The sequence below is a fragment of the Parasteatoda tepidariorum genome, chromosome 4 (genome assembly GCF_043381705.1).
Source record: "Parasteatoda tepidariorum isolate YZ-2023 chromosome 4, CAS_Ptep_4.0, whole genome shotgun sequence".
Classification (NCBI taxonomy): domain Eukaryota; kingdom Metazoa; phylum Arthropoda; class Arachnida; order Araneae; family Theridiidae; genus Parasteatoda; species Parasteatoda tepidariorum.
In genome coordinates, this window is record NC_092207.1 from 100,936,858 (window position 1) to 100,958,273 (window position 21,416).

The 21,416-nt window shown below is 30.2% G+C and overlaps 1 protein-coding gene across 2 annotated transcripts in view; it reads right to left on the reverse strand.

Annotated features, from left to right (window-relative positions):
* LOC107438849 (filamin-A) overlaps positions 1 to 21,416 on the reverse strand; it is a 116,952-nt gene that overhangs the window by 57,900 nt on the left and 37,636 nt on the right. For both annotated transcript variants that reach the window (XM_071180270.1, XM_016051240.3), the window contains exons 4-5: positions 2,566 to 2,826; positions 311 to 408 (exon numbers count right to left, since the gene is read on the reverse strand). In XM_071180270.1, the coding sequence (XP_071036371.1) occupies positions 311 to 408; positions 2,566 to 2,826 (359 nt within the window). The remainder of the gene's footprint in view (positions 1 to 310; positions 409 to 2,565; positions 2,827 to 21,416) is intronic.

A 21,416-nucleotide genomic window follows, 5' to 3' on the forward strand; every position in this document is an offset into this window, starting at 1 on the left:
ATATATATATAATATATAAATTATGAGGACATTAGGAGACCCTAATTTGTAATGATATCAATGAATGTAAGAATATTATTATATTCATATCTTGAGATAAACTCTAGAAACCAAAAATTAGTTCAACATATCGGAGTTGCGTCCTAAAATTGAAATATTTTTGGAAACATATACTGCTACATGCCGCACTCATCAATTTATTATTGATCCTAATACTACTAATTTCAATAAATAAATAAATAAAACTTTCACTAACAAATAAAACAATATGAAACTTTAATTTCTATAAAAAGAAGAAAAACGTTCTTACTTGAGGAATTCCCAACCAATTATCTGCCAAATCCATAGCTTCCTTCGCATTTTTAAGAGCATTTTCAGGTTTCATGTCACACCAGTCAGGACATAAGCCTAAAAATTCAAACAAAAAAATGACACGCATTAAACTTCAATGTTTAATAAGAAGTAAGCAATTTTTATTAAAAACAAGATAGTGTTACAGGGCATATATGAAATAAAATTTTATTGAAGGTTTATTGGTAACACCAAAATGTTAATTTATAACAAACTTATATTAGTTACGAAGTTTAGAGCATTTTTTTCTTGAGGAAATGATAAAGACAAAAAAAAAAGTAATTCCTTGTCGATATCATTCAAGAAAAAGAGTGGTTACTCGAATAAACTGAGACATTACAGCAAAGGGGAGTTATTTAACGCTTATATAAGTTCATACATTTAAAAAGATTAATAACATAATTGCCAGTACAAGACAAACTTTAGAGCCTTATAATATTGCCAAATAAAATGCGAGACTTTTAGTACTCTTTTAGACCAAATAACTACTATTAACAACCTCTGTGATAATAATACAAACATTTTTCACGCTTTTCATCTGTCATAAAAGTAGAAGAGAAAAGTTTTGGAAGTGATTGTATCAGAAAAAAAATTTTTAAATTAACGTAATTTTTGTTTTAACTTTCAGGACAGTATCAAATTGAAATATGTATATCATTATTTCACTGAGCCCAATATTGAAACTTGAAAAAAAAGCACTTAAATTTCGCAGACGATCTTATAAACTAACCGATGCCACCGGCAAGTATTTCTTTTCAGAAATTGTTTATTGAAGCAAAAGCAACTTATACTACTTGTTGACGTTAGTGTATCCGCGCACACTCTTATACTGCCAGTTTAAACTACTTTTTTTGCGAAATATTATTAAGAGTGGAGCCCCGAATATTTCCTGAGCAACAACCGCTTTAACATTTGGACATGTAGTGGAGGGAACAGTCGGAACTGATTATATCATATTTCGACCCTCTTTAAAAGCCTTTTTTAAATTACACAAATTTTTTAATGCAACATACATAAAATAGAAAGAAGGAAAAGTTTGGAGGATAAAGAGCTTTGAAAACAAGTAGCTTTGAAAACAAGTAGTTTTGAAAAATTTTAATGTAATTTTACTGTGTTTCATTCGAAAAACAAGAATATGTTCGTCTGTGAAACTTAAGAGTATCATAGTAACTTTGGTATTTTCATAATTAATCATACAATTTTTACATTACGAAAAAATTATTTCTTTTCGAAAATTTAAAAGAGCGAGCCTAAAATAGAAATGAAACACAAACTGAGCAAAAATTCTCAATAAATGTATGTAAAATACTGTAAATTATTTTAATTTCCATGATTATAAAAATATTCACAGGGTTAGTAAATTTCACAGATATGTATCAAATATAAGTATTTACGATAATAGGTTTTTTATGAAATGGATAAATACAGGATCAATGACTTGATTGGGATAAACTTTGACACCATGAGTAGGCAAATAGCAACAGCATCATGCTAAATTATTCTAAATTAAATTAACTTTTATTTTTATGTGATTAACTTCTGTTTTGATTATTTTAATAACGTAAAGCCACCGGAAAGCGCAACAAGTAAATAATTAGAATTATTTAAACAATTTTTTATTGCGTCTGTGTATTCCTTTCGGTTTTGTGCATGACTTCGTGATGTTGTTTAATGGGGGGATTTGGTTATTGATTATTTATTTATTTTCACTCCGTAACTATTACATGAATACAATAATTTTATTGTGTTTTTCACACGGCATAGCTTTATTTTTTTTTTAACGCATCAAAAATTTACCCTTTTTTCATTTGGATACAACAGGAACTTTCGTTGACCTAACAAATCATGGCTCGATTTTGAATCATTTGATGCAGAAAGGATTGCAGTACGTAATTACTCTGGCAAATTCGAAAACTCATCTTTACTCAGCTCCTTAAAACAACGCTGTGTACAACTTAATATTTTTATTATGTATAAATTCGATTACGGTAATACATGATCCATCTCCATCAGCAGATAGATGCTTATCTATTTAGTATATTATATTATTTTTTCAAGAGCTCTGTATTGTTTATCTTTTCAACATAATTTCAAACCAGGAAGTGTTGAATTGAGTCATATATTTTACAGGTGCAATGAGTTCATATATTAACTTCAAAAACTATTATTAATTTTAACAGATTCACTTTCAAAAGATAAAAAGAAAAAGCGTACCTGGAGCCAAAGCATCGACCAAAGCTGCAACAGCTCGTCCATCATTCCAGTCAGAGTTGAAATTGTTGATAGGCAGATCAGGCAATTTACTCTGGATCCATCCCAATAGCCTCTGTTTTGGAGATGGCCCACCTTTCTTGTCGAACACCGAATCTCCTTCTTCCCCTTCCCACATTGGCAGGGAAATAGAATAGTGCAAGATGAGGGTCCATATCAAACCGAGAATCAACTTCAATTTACAATCGACGATATCTGTACTGTCTGAAAATTATTACAACATTTGAAATTGAACAAACATAAACTAATGATAACACTGGAGAACACATTTTTTGTTGCACCTTTACAAATACTTGATCTTGATCGATTCGGGTGGGGAATTTCAAATCTGAAAATAGTTTTGCGTCCAAAACTTTAAAAAAAATATTTTAAAATAGCATTATTAGTCTATATTTTTTTCGAATTGTACATGTTTAAAAATGTTCTTTCAAACAAGGGGCCGCGTAAATATAACGACAAATTTCTAGATTAATTGCATAGGAACCCATGTCTGGAAGTGTCGTTGTACGTGGCTAGGGGCGCTTCCGTATAATAACCTGTTGAAAATCACGAGCAGAAACAGTTCATAACAGAGTTGCGACGTATAGTGACATTTTCGTGCATTGGTTTCAATGCTATTTTAATCTTGATGATGTGCCTTAACTCCTCTAGAAATGTGGCAACATTTACGCGACCCCTTGCTTGAAAGAACGTTTTAAAACCTCAATTCGACAAAAAATAGACAAAAAATTTCGTCTTGTCAGATATAGTTGAATTTATAAAAATTTTAATATATTTATAGTGTGTTTTATGTTCAAGTATGTTTATTTTTACAGTAGTTCGATAACTATTTGCAAGAAATAAATAGTTCGCGCCTCACTTCTTATAACTCAAAATTTGCATGACACTTGTGTATTAAAAAGAAACAAAATAAATCAGAAAAGAAATTAAACATATTTTTTATATCTTTACCTGCAAACATATATGTTTCCCAGTGTATTTACTATAAATAATCTGGTTTAAAACAAGCAATATACACTGTAAATAATTTTGGTGTATAATTGCCACCATTTTTGGCGTTGAGGTAAACTAAAAATTTTTACACTCCATATAATCACACTTATTTTACTTTTTCCCTCTTATAGTTTTGTATATTTATTTATTCATAATTGTTTCTTTGTTTACTGACAACATATATTTTTATATGCATCAGAATCAATTTAATGGGTTCATTGCAAAAGCATTTCATTAAAAATAAACAAGCACATTTTTAGTAAAATATTCGCATTTATTCTTGCAAACAACTGTTATTTTGACAATTTTATATCATTGTTTTCACAATAACTAATTGCTCTATACTTAAAAATTTATTTAACTTACCTCAAACACAAAATGGGGAAACTATACGCCAATTTTTTCTTCTTTTTTTTACAGTGTAGGTAAGTTATAGTTCATTTAAAAAATTTCTACAAGTTTTTTTTTTTCCATTTTTTCTTTTATTGTGCTTTTAAATGGTAATTTATTTATAGGACCATTTTTGATTTTGAAACAACTTTATATTAATTTTCTAAAATGGTGTTATTTATTCTAGGTTACGCGTCTGGGGAAAACTGATCATGCTAAAAAATCATAGCCAAAATGAAAGCTCGGCAAGATTCCATAGTTTTAGCTTTAGACAACATTTTTTAGAGAGAGATGGAGTTAAATATTTAAGATGATGTTTTAGACCGACTTTAATATGTTTTGAAGAAAAACGTTGAGCAAAGCAAAGGGCATCTTTTAGAAGGTTTCATGGTCACATGAAATGATGCTTTTTTGCGAATAATAAGCTATTTTCATAACTGCTGTGAGTTTGCATCAGTTACTAATAACTGTTATGACAAGTTTAGCCTATCTAAAGCTAGCGCTGTCTGTATGCTTATTCTTAAAATGACGCAAAATGTCAATATAAGGAGAAAAGCGTTTGTGTTTTAATTTCTCAATATTTAAAAATTTCAATGCTGCATTATCTAATTTAGAATAAGGCAGTGATTTTGATAACTTTCTTCTAGGTGAAAAAATGTCAAATAAGAGAATTTAAAAAAAAAAAATTTATTGTAAAGTGGGTTTTTAAATTTAAAATTATGAAAAAATGTTACAGCGGCTCTTACGTTTTTATCAAAAATGGTACTCAATATGAAAAGAAGATTTAAAGAACCTATTTTAAAGTTTCACCTCAACTTGGAGAAAAAGAAATTTAGAAAAAAAAACATATCCAGGATTTTAAGCTTTGAAAATACCCGAGTTCATAAAATTACGTAATAAAAAATATAAATAAAAACGTGCACCAGCTATAACCACAATCGTTTCTTTTTACTTTGTGGTTTGCCCTAAATTCAAAGATACGAGAAAATAATTCTGAGAAACCAGCGTATTTTTAGCATTTTATACCACTTATCCTGGTATTGAAATGAATGCAATTCAAAGAAAACAAAAAAAAAATTTCTTGTTCTATAAAAATAGATTACCATCATACCAGCTCTACTTAAAATATTTAAAAATAATATTTAAAAGACAACAAACATTTGACTGATTTCTTGATAATCTTTAGTTTCTGTTGAGAAAGTAATATTTTCCTTTCTGAAACTATTCATTTTGAATACATGTCGCTAGACATTTTTCTTACTATTTATTTTAGTTGACACTTTTTATGCGCAGTTCTTATATACCAAGGTTTCAAGAAAATATTTTCTAATCCTCTGCACCCATGTAGTCTTGAGGCCAACTTAGACGATGAAGGAACTAATTTACATTTGATTTAGACGAAAAGGAAAACATAAAAAGAAAACTCTTGCGGTTAGCTCGACAACAATGTGAGCATCAAACAAATCTTGAGCAGCGAACTTTAGTTAAATGTGTCAGAAATGTCTTTCAATTCCGACCTTCACAAAATTATCGTTTGTCTTGGATCTTTATATCAATTTCACTTCACCCTTTTCAATGAAACAGACAATTAAATTCCTTTTTAATTTAATACGTCACACATTGCCAAGAAAAGTAGTCATGAATATCAGCTAGATTTCAGATTTATCTCAGTCATAACAAACTGACTTGATCAGTTTGGCCAAACAGCAAGGATTTATTTATAAAGATTTTTTGGATAACGATGCAACTATTTCATTATTTCAAATCAATGAAGTATGATAAAGTCAAACTAGATAGTATCAATAAAAAAATACATATTTTAAGTATTTTCTTTGAACTTAATAGCAAACAGATTCCACTGTCATTATAATATAGTTAAAGGTATTTCTTTTTTCTTCCAAGGGCGTCCGTAGAAATTTACTCAGAGGGGTGCAACCCGGGAAGTTTGTCTATGGAAAGAACTCCCCTCGTCATTCGTCTGGATCAATGACTGTGATTATGGTTACGAGGCTTGACTATTTCAAGTAGGGGTGGCGAGAGTGATTAAGAGGAGAGAGAAGCTCCTTTCTTCGAAATGCGTTATTTCTTGTTTGACTTTGTGGCGAGGGAATTATTTCTATAAACAAACTATACTTATATTTTGGGGGTATGAAAAACATCTAACTATAGCATATGAGTCGTGATGGCTCAGGGGGAAAGAGCGTTCGCTTCCCAATGAGATGACCAGGTTCGAATCCCAGTGATAGCTGGTCGATGCGAATTTTGCACCCGACTAGCACCGACCAGAGTGCTAGCGTAAAATATCCTCATTGGTTGACGATTCATGGGTTAGATTGCCCTTGCAGTCAGGCTAACCGAGGGAGTTCTTCGAGGTTTTTCTTTCCATGTAACACAAATGCGGATTAGTACCATCAAGAAGTCCTCCACGAAAGAAAATTTTTTCCAGTAATTCCTTCGTCCAGTAATTCCCTTGTCTTCTGGATTGGGTTCAAAATTATAAGGCTATGAAATTGACCACTGGAGTTCGAAAACTCAAAAACGGGGTCGGTTTTTAAACGACAGTTATAAATAAAAGCATAACATTTATATTAGGCACCTGTAATAGTATATTAGGTACCTATTATCACAATTAATTAAGCATCACTGGCGTCAATACTAATTAGAGGATTTTTAATGGCGCGAGTATCAATTTTCATTCAAATATTTCAAAAATCATGTATTTTTTTATTTATGCTTAAATTTTATTAAGTTAGTTTAAAAATATACTTTTACATGGGCGCGCCAGAAAAATTTCATAAACAAGTTCTATAACTTCATCCAATTTAATTTTAATTCAATGTTTTGTAATAAGAAGAGAAAAATAAAAATAAATTACGTTTTCAACATTTGAATTTTAAAACAAAAAAATAAGATAGCATATACTTTTAAGTATTTTTTTAAAATTAAATATGGTATTAGGACAAAAAACGGGAGTTTTAGTGTTCTGTAATCCTCTGTAAAATAATTGTTTTGCATATTTTCTTTTAATTAATGAAAATATAAATTAATAAATTTGTAGCTGCAATTCAGTTATAAACTAGACTCAATATGTCACGCAAAGAGCATTATTGATAATTATTTAAAAGAACAAAAATTTATATTATTTATTCAAATGCAAAATAATTTTTTTTAATTTCCAAAGGGGGAATTTCTTAATCCTCTTTGTGATTCCCTTATGTTTTCTCTTTGCTTTTTAATTTAAAAAAAAAAACAATATCGTACTTAAATCTTTAAAAAATATATTTTTGGTGTATGAGAATAAAGTTGTAACATTTTTAAATTTATTTTCAAAAATATGTATCACGTAAAGAGATTTAAAACCTGAAGTATCACCCAAAGCAAGAGCTGATTAAGTCTTGACTTTTTTTTTTTTTAAATCGTTCAATACTTTTATTTTTCAGCGATAATTGGGAGCAGCATCACCTTTCTAGTGACCCCTTTTATGTTCAAAAGAACATGGTTTTTGTATTTTGTTTCAGCTGGGCTAGAAACTTTTAAAAATCCGGTTCTACAGGTGAGGTTCTTATAACTATGTATTTTATTATTGCAGCGCTTTGGCACCCTATGAATTAAGGAATTTGACAATGAGAGATGCTTCATTCAATAAAAAAAGAAAGTGATATAGTGCAAACAGGTTTTTTTCCGTCTTTGTTTCTTAATGTAACCCTGATGAAAAAATTTAAATCAGTTTGGGGCTTCATTGCGTTAAATCGCTTATTGAATTAAATAAAACATAAATTTAAAAAATGGAAAGAGAATGAAACAAATTTCTGGTAAATTTTTCATGGAGCATTTATTAACTGATGAAGTACATATTATTATGCAACGTAATACTAAGTACTTATCCTAAGTAAGAGTCCTCCCTTCAAGCGTTTAATTTAATTTTTATTCATTATTTAATTTTTTTACAATCCTATTTAATTTTTTCACAAATGTTTACATTTTGAAAGCAAAGGTAACAGACAAAGGTACAAAAATATTCATAAAAATATAAAACAATATAATATACAGCTATTGCTCGACCAAAACATTTGGCAAGATGAACTGATCAACATGTTTGTTAAGATAAACTTAAAACTTTCTGTAAAACAAAATTTCCCCCTTTGTGGCTCTCAATTATGACGTATCGCAATTATAACGATGTTATTTAATGAAACATGTTCGCTTAACACCCGCCGAAGCATTTTCCTTCCAGCAAATAGAAAAACTTCTTAGTTTTTCACATGAAGCTGCTTCGTACTCATTTTGAATGGACTATTCATTCTATTGCTTTCCAGACTATTCATTGCATTGGGTTGTTCCACCGGATCACAACCGCAAGCGTCCAGGAGGAGCCCCTGACCTTCAGGGTTCACGTGCCGACCAAACCAATACCTGTAGATTTGTCAGAGGGCATACTAAGAGCCTCACTTTCAGTGGACAAATTAAACTTTTTCCATCTTGTAAAAAGTGCAGCTCCAGCGAGGCTAGTCCTCACCATCTACTTGATTGCCTGGATTTCACCATGGAAGAGGTTCTTGAAGAACCTCTCCTTTTCCTCGATTTTTTGAAGATTCACGGCCTATTAATAAGGTGCAACGCGACGTCAGAGTGATAAAGTATTCGTATTTGTCATATTTGCTGCAAAAAGTTTGAATATCATACGATCGTAATAAAAAGGCCTTTTGGACAATACAAATATTTTATTTATGCAGACAAATAGTGATTTTTTATCGTTAAATATTTATTAGAGTGTCAAGAAACAAGTCAATAGTATTAGTTACCTCAATAATCAAAAACACAACAAAATACCTATCAGTCGAATATTCTATTACAAATGTTTCGGTTCGAAAATTTTTAAAAAGTATAAATTTAAAAATGATCAGCTTAAAAGGAAAAATTAAATTGCCACTGATTTTAACAATAAGGGTGACATTTTAGCTCTAAACTAAACAGTTTAAAAAATAAATAAATGAGTAAAAAAATGAAAGCTAATTTTCCGCAACGCCCACCCGATTGACACTCGTCATTTAGCATGTATCAGTTATAAGGCAGATTTGTTGGCCACTCTTTCGTGGGCACCCTATTAGGAGACCCAACGTTGCTTACACAGTAAGGACAAATAGTACACAGAGACAAAAAAATATCCATGGCTTGTCCGGGATTCGAACCCAGGACCTTTCTGATGTAAGTCGTCAAGATCATAAAATATTCAAAATTTTGAACTTTTCGTGTTCCTGGCTGCCCTAAAAACTGATGCAGGCAACGAACCGGGTGCTCTACGAGAAAACGCTATTTACGAAAGCATTGCAAAAAATCACAGGCAGACATGAAAAATGTGTCTGAAATTCTTATGAGTCATAAAAAAGTTAAAGTGTCTAAAACATGGCGTCATTCTTTCCAACAATAAGAAGCATTTAGACATCCCACAAAATTATGTCAACACCATCACATTATAAGAGGTAAAGAGGGACAATAAAATTCTTTGGTTGGGAAGAAAAAAAAGGAATCACTAAAGTAAGAATTTTAACCAAATCTAGTAAAGACACAGAGGTCATTTTCGCTTGTAATTAACGGATCGTAAAAAGCACACTCTTGGAATGTTAGGGTCAACGGGTCATAATGAGAGTGAGACAGAAGCTTCGTAATCGGAAAAACTTTTTAATTCACGTTTTTATCGCAGAAGAAACACTATCCAATCCTGCGCCTCTCTTGACCTATCTATATATACAGTATGATGACTCGTTCCTGCGATTTCAAGAGCGAGTTCAAGGGCTGACTCTATTTTTTTCTTCTTCTTTTTTCATTTTACTTCTGCTACTTTGAAGTACCTAATAAATCAATGATTTTTAGAGCATGATAAAATCTCGAAGTTTTGGAGTTGTAGTTAATCCCCCTTATGTGAACTATAGATATATTTTTTGTTTTACTTTCATGATTGCTTCATACGAATGAGCGTCTTATTTATCTATCTAGAAATAATTCACGACTTGAAAATGATCGGAAAAATAAATGTTGTGAGAATACTTCAGAGAGGATGTAATTTAATTGTAATTTGATCATTCTTTGACTAAAATGGTTTCCCTGGCTGAGTTAAATGAAGAGTTTAAAAAAAATAAGAACGGGAATTAACTATTTCGCTCCAAACAGGAAGCGATATTAAATATTCAAGAAATGCTAAAATTTCAAATGTTACTCTAAACTAAGTCTGAGAAAAAGCTCACTGAGGCTCCTCTTTTTCTAAAAAAGTACTTTAAATTAAATAAAAAAGCATTAAAACATAAACACTTGAAAGTTTTTAAAATAATTATTTATTAATTTTTATTTTAAAAAATTTAACGTACATACAGTATTTTTATTTTGTTCATTCAAATGTTAAGATGCAAAAAATTAGTTATTTGTTTTTCTTAAAGTTTTCCGAAGTATCGGCGTTTTCGTTCCATAACTTTATTCTCAAATTGTTAAAAGAAATAAACGGAATATTAAATCAGGAGAAAAACCTTAAGTTTTTTTTTTCTTTCGTCTGCTCGTCTGCCAATCTCGCTTCTCCCTTTAAAAAAATAATAATAATAGAATAAAAATGTAAAAAGATAATCAGCTAAACGATCGCTATCGACTGAGACCCAGACAGCGTCCTTCCTTGCAGTTCAGGGTCGCTAAAAAGGTGCTTATTCAAATTTTAAATTCTTTTTATTTTCAGAGGAACTTCCTTTAATGTGTGCACGGTCGAAAAATCATGAGCACGTCAACGGAGAAGTGACCAAAAGAAAAAAGGTACGTGGGCGGTTAGGTACGAACGTTTTAAACCCAGGGGTGGGAAAAACTGCTATTTCCAAGAATTCGTTAATGAAAGTTGCTTTTTCATTGTTTGCGGAACTCCACCTTCAACCTATTTAGCGTAGGTATGTATGATTATGACTCTCGGAAGAAGACGGCTTAAGTTAAATGAACGGATGTCTAGTCACGCTGAGATTTTAGTTAGAACCATTCTTGATGAAAAGCCTCGCACAACTTTTATAACTATGTGTATCTCGTGCTGAGGTGAATCAAATTTGGGGAAGCAGAAAAAGAAATGTTTCGTCACTTACTTTTACACAATAAAAATAATGCGTAAAAAAATTATTCAGTACATAATTTTCATTTTTTTTTTTTTATGAAATCGGATACCGAAATTTCCGTTTTAGACGAAATTTTCAATTCAATTCCCCCTTTTTTTTTACACTAATTAAATTTATAAAATGGTATTATTGAATTAAAAAATGTTCTAGTTCCTTTTACGATATAAGACAATAACATTTTAATTTTCAACTAAGTTTTTTTTTCTTCTTTCTTTAACGAATATTTCTTAAATACATCATCCCGAGAAGGGATTTTTTTTTCTTTTCTTCTTGACGAAATGTAACTTGAAAATCTCCTTTACCTCAATAAAGCTACATATAAACTGACTACAATAAAGCTCATAATTTCATTTTTTGATGAAATTCGGGTTTTCAGAATAGACTTTTTTTTTGCCGTGTTTTCGTTGAATTATAAATAAAAAAAATCTTAAAAAATCGTGGAAAGGAAAGAGGCCATTTATGAATGATGTCCCACTTGGTGGGAAAAGGTTTGTGACAAAGATCCCACATTTTTAGTTAAAACAAAAAAAAATTTAAAATCAGTTGATTAAATATTTTATATTATTAATTTTATGACATTTGTTTAATACTTTTTCATCAAAACAGCTCGACGGATTCAAACCCACGATTCGCCAACTTCTAAGCATATTTTACGCAGAAAACAGAATTCGTATCAACCGTCCACAACTGTGATTTGAACCAGGGTTACCTCAGTTTGAGCTGAACGCTCTATCCCTTGAGTCAGCACGGCTCAAATGTGACACCCTGTGACAAAAAAGGAGGAAAAGGGTCGATGTTTTTTTTTTCTCTTTTCTTTTTTTTTAAATAGTGTTACATAGTTTAAGATGTCATACTTTTTTTAAAAAAGGTGTGACATCTTAGAAACTTTGCCGAGGACTGTTTAGCAAAGTTTCATTTAAATGCGCTAAGTAACTTAAGAGATATTTTAAAGGTATAAAAATAACAATCTTTAGAATTTAACTATCACATTAATTTCTATCATGTATGGTAAGCAATTATGATAGTCAGAAAAATACAGATACCGATATTAAAAGTATTTTTAAAATTTGTCCCAAGAAACAGCTTTTTTTCGTATGAATCATTTAAAACAATAACGCATAAAAAAGAGCATTTTAATTTACGTAACGAAACAAATTTGTAAAAAAAAAACAGTGAATCAATAGATAGGCTTATTGCTACTTGAGATTCTTTTTGACAAATAGAAATTCCGACTGTGGCAAATAGAAACTACGGGCAGAAATTCCGTGACAAATAGAAATTCCGAGAAATTTTGACTGTGTAGGTCGTATTGATCACGCGTATACTTTCAATCAGACAAAGAAATATTAGTTATCATCCTTTGACTGCTAACCCTTTCATGACATGATAAGCACTCTCCTTACTGTTTCATTGATTTGAGTAAAATTATCTTAATTTCATATGAAAGGGAAACTATTAAACCAGAGCTGGGATTTGCAACTTCGTTATCGAAAATTATCTATTCTTATAATTTAGATAAAATTGAATATTCTGTTAATTTAACTGTTTCAAATATGTTTGAAATAATATAAAAATAGAGGTCCATGGAAAAAAAAATAGTGTAATGTACTAAATCATAAGTTTTTAAATTTCAGTTACATAAGAATTCATTAAAAGTACGAAATGACTAAATAAAATAACCAACAAGCAAGAAATAAATAACGATTTCTCTTCCTCTTAATATTTTTTTAAATAATTTAAAACCGTTAAAAAACAATTATTTTACTTAACAAGAGTCTAGCTATTTTAATATTTCGCAAAATTTTTATGAATTCAAATTTTTCATTAGTAGGCTAAAAAGAATGATAGCTGATTCCTGGAAATACCAGGGGTGTGCAGTCGATACCAGTTACTTAATAGTTAGATCCTGTAATTTAAAAGAGGGGGAAAAGTTTTTGATCACATCAAAATTGGTCAGATGAACATTTATAATTACGTAAACAAATATATTAGTTCAATGAATATAATAATACATTTAAATAATATATATTTAAATAAATAATATATTTAAATTGCGACGTATCAGGAACTTAATGAATCGCATTCCAACATTTTAAGCATATTTTTAACTGAACTATTGCAAAAGAACATGGAAAAGTATTTAAACTGTTAAAAAAACCATCGTTTATAAATGAATTTTTAAAAGTTATCTCTTTATTTAACTAAATTTGTTTAGTTAAATTATTAAATTAATTAAAAGAATGCGAATGAATTCCACGCACCATTTCTTACAATTTTTTTTTCATAACTCGTTTACATAGGTGCGTGTGAGATAGTGATGTCAGATTCTTTTCATATAATGGTTTTGCACAAGGGCAATATTTTCTACAGATATATTTTTTTTTAAATTTTTAATTAACTGTTATGTTGCAATAAAAGTGTAATTTTAAATAATGTGCAGTGTACTTAAAATGGATTATTATTACAATTACTATGATTACATACTCTATGTAATTATTACATAAAATATGTATAAATAACATAAATATATAATTTGAAATTAACATTTACTTAATAATAATATTAATGCTTTCCAGCAATTTGGTTGAAATTTTAATTGAGTATAAACCGAAGTCTTGCTCTCAAGAAAACAAAAGTTGGAATCGAACAGTTCAACTCTTGTTTGGTAATCATTACAAAACTTTTTCAAATCGTGGAATAAAGCATTTCTTTCTATTTTTTTAAAGCGATATTTGTTCTTTAGGAAAGCAACTTCTTAGAAAACAGCTTAGCACAGTGAATGAAAACCCTCATAGTTTTTCACTCAAGATACGATATTCAAATATTTTATCTAACACTCTATCACTATTTTATTAAAAGATTACTATTAAATTATTAATAATTAGACTTTAAGAGATGGACACCGCTCGACTCACACCGTCACATAGGTGGCATTTTTACAGTTTTACCGGAAAATTTTATTTTTATAGTTAAAGTGACAATTAAAATTTATACTTAGACAGCTTTTTCTATGGTTTAATAACATTCATTCTAAATTAGTTTGATTACCATTGCATGTAAATAATTAAAGCATTCATAGAAAATGTCTGGTAGTCCTTTGATACAAATTTTAGGGGCAGTAGAGACATAAAAAAAAATGTTTACAATTATCAATTCAATTATTATTTTAGAACCATGGATAATAGACTTCTTCGTAACGTGCAAATGCTATTTGGCAGCTATGCATATTAGGAAAATCTGGTGTAGGCCATAGCTTAGCACTTCTGTACCTTCCGGACAATTGGATATTATTTCACACACAATATGCTAATAGGGTCGATCCTATTGTTAACTACTATGAATCAGAAATGCCTGATTATGTAATGTAGAGAAATAAAAATAGTTTCCTAAGGTTAGCTACTATTTGATTTGTTGAGTCAATCATTGAAAGTCGAAAAATCGGATCACTCAATTCGAAAGAATTCGAAACTTTCCGAGAATTTCTACTGTTTGTTATGCATTTTTCCATCAGACAGCGGAAATCTCTATGTGTGCAGCTGTACTAACATCTCACGTGTTATGAGAAATGTTCGATATGAGTAATGTTAATACTTTACAGCAGCATCCTGAAATTAATATGAAGCTTGTGAAAACAAGAAAAAAATAAGTAGATTTGATTCTCTATCATTAATTTTAAACTATGCTTTAGAATCGAATGATAAATTTTGAAACTTAAATTTCAAAGTATGAAATTATAGGCAGGAAAGCATTTAACCCTGCGCCTTTATTGACTCGAAAAGTGGGCACACATTTAGAAAGGGGCATCAGATTCAAATCACAAAGTAACTTTTCTTCACTGGGGACAAAATTAATCAATTAGCCTATTCATAAAATAAAAACATTTTTAGTTTTGAATGATAGACTAAAATTGTAAGAAAAGGAGTCAATTATTCTACCCTGTATTGATTTAAAAAGTTTAACGGGTTCGTTGAAAGCGGATGACAAGTGGTTATACTGCATCTATCACTCAATAGTGGTTAAATTTTCTTATTTCAGCAATAATATTTGAATAGATATGTTTAATATACATAGAGAGAGATTTTAATTAAGAAATTAATATAAGATATTTATAAAATCTTATATAAATTTAATAGTTCAGTTTCTAAATTTTTCAATGAATTTATTTTAATAAACAAAATGTCATGAGAAGACATCCTATTTTATGCGAAAATAGTTGGACGATAATATCCATCATTTGATCAGTTTTATTGACACAAACTGTTGGGAAGAATTTCGTCTCACGATATGAGAAAGTGTTGAACTCAAAAATGCAAACATGAGTGAGGGCAATTTTGCTCAAAATCCAAAAATATCCAGGCTTCAACTGAGCCTTCATCCACTCCCTTTGAACTCTTTCAGTGAAACTAACTAACAATATACTTTCACATCTTTAAGGTTTGGATACAAAATGACAACAATGTGGGAATAAAAGTTATATCGCTTAAAATTTCCCAGATTGTTTGCTAATTGAAAAAAAATTATGCAAGATTTTAAAAAAATTAGAATGAATGATTTTAGAGATCAATGGTGTAGAACAGGGTTTTCCAACTGACGGCCCGGGGGTCGCATCCGGCCCGCGAGGCCTTTTTTGTGGCCCGCGAACTAAAATAGATTTATTGTCACTTTTTTTAGGAAAATTTTCGTAAAAAATCTAGATGGATTTAAGATACTTTTCTCGTCAATAAAAACCTAATTTCTTCGTTTCTGTGAAATTTAACATACCAACTGTACAAAGAAATTTATTTTTCAGGTATTGCATCCAAGAAAATATTTATTCAAATACAAAAATAATCGTGTATGTTGCTCTTTTTTATTTCATTTTTTTTGTATTTTGTGAATATAACTTAGCATGTGCGTATCAGAAATTTTCTCGAAGAAATTCTCCGATTCAACTTTTTGAAACCACTCATTTTGGACGAAAATATTTTCACACGTGTTTGTAAATTTTAAATTTAAATTACAAATATCTATTCCCTGGTGGCTTAAATTACAAATATCTATTCCCAAATATCTATTCCTCTAATATGTTACAGCAGACAAACCACAATTTTCTCATTGAATATTTTGTGTGCTACTATGTAAGTTTTAATACCTTAACAATTAGATATCTGTTGCACATTAATTATATTATACATAGGTGCACATTAAGTTATGGTAGCCCGAATTTTTATTATTTGTTTAATATTTTCAAAAATGTTATTAATAACAATTAAATAATTTTAAAAATCTACTTCCTATTTTAATTTGTAATTGAATACCTTTGTTTTGTACAACTTGGTAAAACTCTGACAGTAATATTGAATGTTCTTTCAAACATAAAAGAGTCCTACAAAACATTTTGATAAAGTTGCGGCCCGCCATTTAATTTGTGTTTCTAATTGTGGCCCCTGGCCTCATGCAAGTTGGAAACCCCTGGTGTAGAAGAACGATATTACGTGATCATAACAAAGAAATCAAACGATGTAAAGAAACTAATTCTAACAACAAACCAAAAAAAATGGATTAATAAATAAATAAATAAAATAAAAGAAGAATCCACAGAGAGCAATTCGAATATCTTTCTTAAAAATTTATAATTTTAAATGAAAATTTTGAATTGCAAACCTCGTTTAAAATAAAACTTTGAGGAAAATTTCGATTGTTTCATTCCGCTGGAAACATAACGGTGAACGCACATTGTCATATAATACTTAAGCGGAATGGATGACAAATGGAAGAAATCAAACTAACCTGAAACACAATTGTTACAGAATTAGTAGTACTTTAAACAAAGCGTAACGTCCATAACCGGTGGACCGTTACTGAAAGAACATCATGTGTCACATCCGTTGCAATAGGAAAAATCGAAATTTTCTTCGCAGATTTTGCTTACAAACATGCCGCCTTTTTCATAAGCATCTATTTAAGCGTCTCGGATCAATGCAAGAAGTTTTGATAAACTTTTTCCAAAAAATTTGATTGGCGAAGCACGACGGGATCTTACATATCTAACATAGTTTTTTTCTGACCTAAAGAGAAGTTTGATTTGCTTAGTTAGTAAAAGTACATTAGTCATATTTTACCTTTAAGTTCATGAGCGAAATAGTTGCAAACAAAATTATTAATTATTGTGAGTAGGATGTATTTACAATCACGATTTAGATCAGGGCTTAGCCAAAGATGTTAAAGGGTTGTTATTTGTGCCATGCATAACAATGAATAACGCTTGATAATAACAATGAAGAGCAATTTTTTTTTTGTTTTTTTTTTTGGGGTTGTCTGATATTTTTAACAGATCTTTGATACTTTAGTATCGCGGCTTTCAAATCGAAAATCGGATTCTCCCTCCAAGCTACAGTTTTTGTAATGGAATTTTTAGTCAATATTCTGCCGAAATATGTAAGTTTAAAAACGTTTATTTTTAACATGTAGGGACCTTAAATGTTACGACAAATTTCTGGAGGATTTATGAAGCATATTCAGAATTAAAATTGCATAGGTACCAAAGTCCAAAAATGTCATCATACGCAGCTGAGTAGCGATGGCTCAGAGAGCATTCGTCTTCCAATGAGGTGAACCGGGTTCGAATCCCGGCGGTAGCTGATCGATATGAATTCCGCATCCGACTTGCTCCGACCACCGCGCTAACGTGAAATATCCTCAGTGGTAGATGGATCGTGGGTTAGAGTCCCCTTGCCGTCAGTCTAACTGAGAGAGGTTCTCGTGGTCTTCCTCTCCAGGTAACACAATGCGGGTTAATTCCATCAAAAAGTCCTCCACGGAGGCGAATTTCTCCCAATACTTGATCCAGGAGTTCCCTTGTCTTCTAGATTGGGTTCAAAATTACAAGGCTACGAGATAAACATTAGTAGTCGTGAAACCAAAAATTGGGTCGGCTGTTCAACGACGGTTATAATATAAAATAAAAGCATCCGCCGCTAGAGGCGCTTTCCCATCATGAACTGTTTCTTTATTTGATTCTGACCTGGTCATAATAGGAAATCGCCCTTAGTAGCGTATGACGACGATTTCGGACACTGGTTCCAATGCGATTTTAATCCTGATGTGCGCTAACCTCGCTAGGAGTTCGCCCTTGTTAAAAATACCGTTTTTAAACTTGTGCACTTCGACAAAATATATTTATTTTTTAAAATTTCTTAAAAAAAATTCTGTAACTTTATGATTTCCACACCTAAATTACGCAAAATCAAGTATTTATATCAATGTAACAAAAAAATTGTTCCCCGTTGTGATGGGCAGTTTTGCCAATAACGTATGCCTGATTGCTCGGAAGGCTCATGAAATTACTCTTTTTAGCGAATCCTATGCCATTTTTATACCTGTTGTGAGTTTGTAACAGTTACTCATGACTGTTACGTTAAGTTTTGCTCTTATTTAGGCATTGCCTTTTATGCTATTTATTAACATGAATGATAGCTATAGTAAAAGAAAAGCGTTTGTGATAGATTCTATTTTATATTTAAATAGAGAGCTCCAACGCTGCTTTGTTAGGGCTCCATAAGGTATGCAAACATAAAGGCATTATTCTTAATTTTTTTTTCAATTATTATGAAAATATTATAATTCTATACAATTATTGGGAAATTATAGCTGTAACTGATTTCTTCTATACAATAAAAATAAATATTTAATAAAGTTTGGAAGTTCCCTAAATGTTCACAATGGATTTAAAACCTGTGTTGTTAATGCCTTATTGAAGTGATTGCAAAGAAAGAAAGAAAAGAAAAAGAAAGGAAGAGAATGAAATATGTTGTAACTCAGTGTTTATAATCTACAACAGTATCTCAAATAGATAGCAGTGTGATGACTATTTCCTTCATTCCGCTCATTGCATTCACTAAAATAGATAGTTTGTGATTCGTTCACCACGAAACAATTATTTAATAACTCAATGAATAAGAATTTAATTTTAGTTATACTTTCCAAAAATGAGTTTGCATTCCCCTTAAAATTATTTATTTTATTCTTCATTTCAAAATTTTTTTGAAAAGTTACTTTTTTTTTAAAAAATTTTTATATTTTAATTAAACTTTATCGAAAAGATAAAAGAAAAAATCTGAAAATGCAGCAGTCTTTTAATGGTTATAGCGTACATAATTCTCTTTATTTACTTGGGGTTCCACCGGAATATGCTTGATTATTCAGAGTTCCATTGTCAGAAAAAAAAATTTGGGAAACGCTGATCAAACTTGCCAAAACTTCGATGCGTATTCAAAGTCTGTCGCTTGCTAAAATGGGTTATTTCGAATTTTCGCCGCCTGACTCGTAGAACTTTTTAACAATATTCAGACTACTTTTTTTATTTAATAATTGCCATTCATTACAACAAACAGGATTTTTCTAAATTAGATATTTATGATATGCGATACAGTAATTTTAATTTATACTCCATTTTTATTCCAGGATTTTTATTTTTTAAACCAACAGACCAGAAGCAGTCAATTAATTTATATCAACCAAATTTAGTTTAAATTACTTTCAAAAAAAGTAAAGATGTTGTTATGCTGCCGTGGAGGTGCCACAAAGCGTTCACAACTTCAAGACTTATGTTTAATTGTTATTTCAAAGGGAAAAATTTCAGAATAGAATTGATAGTGTTTGGGATAAATGTAAGATCCCTTCCCGGTCTTTGGTAAGATCCACACTTGTGTAAGACAGTCTAAATTTCTGTTTTTATCAAACTATTTCACTATTTTAAATTTCTTTTGAAGTTCTGTCTTAAAAGGAAAAAAAGAAAACTAAAAAATTTTTCTCAAAAGTAAATAGATTATTTTTCATTTCTTTTTCCTTGTGTAGAAAAGTGCCTTTAAAGATGAATATGGTTTCCACTTTAAAACAATAGGACAATCAAAGTTACAATAAATTGTTGCCAAAAACGGGAAGAAAAAAAACACTCGCATACACTTTCAAGAAGAAGAAAATTGCTTTTGAGTTTTCAAAACGTAAGCAGACTACAATAATCTCAGCGCTTCGATTTAAATAAATAGAATATGAGCGGATGTTAAAATGACACTTAAATATATTTTTTTATTCGAAATTTTTAAAATTTTTGAGCAATTTATTTAATACAGGTTTCCAAATTTAACAATTCTAAATTGTTAAAGTAAATTCTGTGTTCTTAAAACAATCATTTTCATGCGTTCAGCTATTTCAAAATAATTCAGTAGACAGACTTCTTTCTTTATTCGAAAGGGAAATAAATTCATAACCATTTTTTTACATACATTGTTAACAAGCATAAAATATTAGCGAAAAAAATATTTTTTAAGAAATAGGAAAAAATCTTGAATTTACATCAATAATTCGCTTGCTTTCATTTTTTAAGCAGATTGGAAGATTAAATGGGAAATTATAAGGCTGCGGTACGCACGCGTCTTCTAAGAAGAGTCTTTTACTTTATCGAGCATTTAATCAAGACCTCTTAGAAGAGAGAATTCCTCCCTACGGATAAACTTAGTAGTCCGACGTAAAGACTGTCCAGCAAAGAGAAATAAAGATGTCAGATCGTTCGGGCAACTAAACTGCGCAGTGGGGGTATTCGAAATATGTCAATACGCTCGTATTACTAAAAGATCGAATTTCTGTTCTTGCTAACCCGTGCGGATACCTTATCTTTTCTAGATAGTTTTGGTATAGTACCGCAGAATTTCTCATACAATATTTTATTAATTATATTATAAAAGAATTTAACGAGAAACATTTTTTCCTACACTCTCAATGTTCTTCCCTATTCTATCACGTAGCTTAGGTAGAGCAATAAAGTACGTACATATTTATTGATTACCTGTTCAAAGATATAGCAATCAATATTTTGTCATTACGAATCAGTTGTTAAAAACTAATTTCTCTCAATAGCTTTGCCTTGATTTTGAATTAAAAATTTCTCCAATGAATAAAAATAATTCTCCCAGTGTTTTTTTTATTTCTTTTTTTTTCTTTTTGTGGACGAATAAATTGATTTACACTTAAAAAAAATTTTTTTAATTTAATGAAAATAAAATAAAAAGAGCAAATTAGTTTATTTACTTTATTTTCTTACGTTACTAATTTTTTGACCGTATTTTATTTACTAATTTTTTGACCGCAAAGTAATAAAAACCAGAACTAGGAATCGCACTTCTAAATTTTTGGGGGGATATTGAGGTAAAACGTGTCTTACACACTATTGATCATTAGTTTTTAAGTGCAGTTTAATGGCATAACAACCAGATGAGACTTTACTAATTAAAACTAATA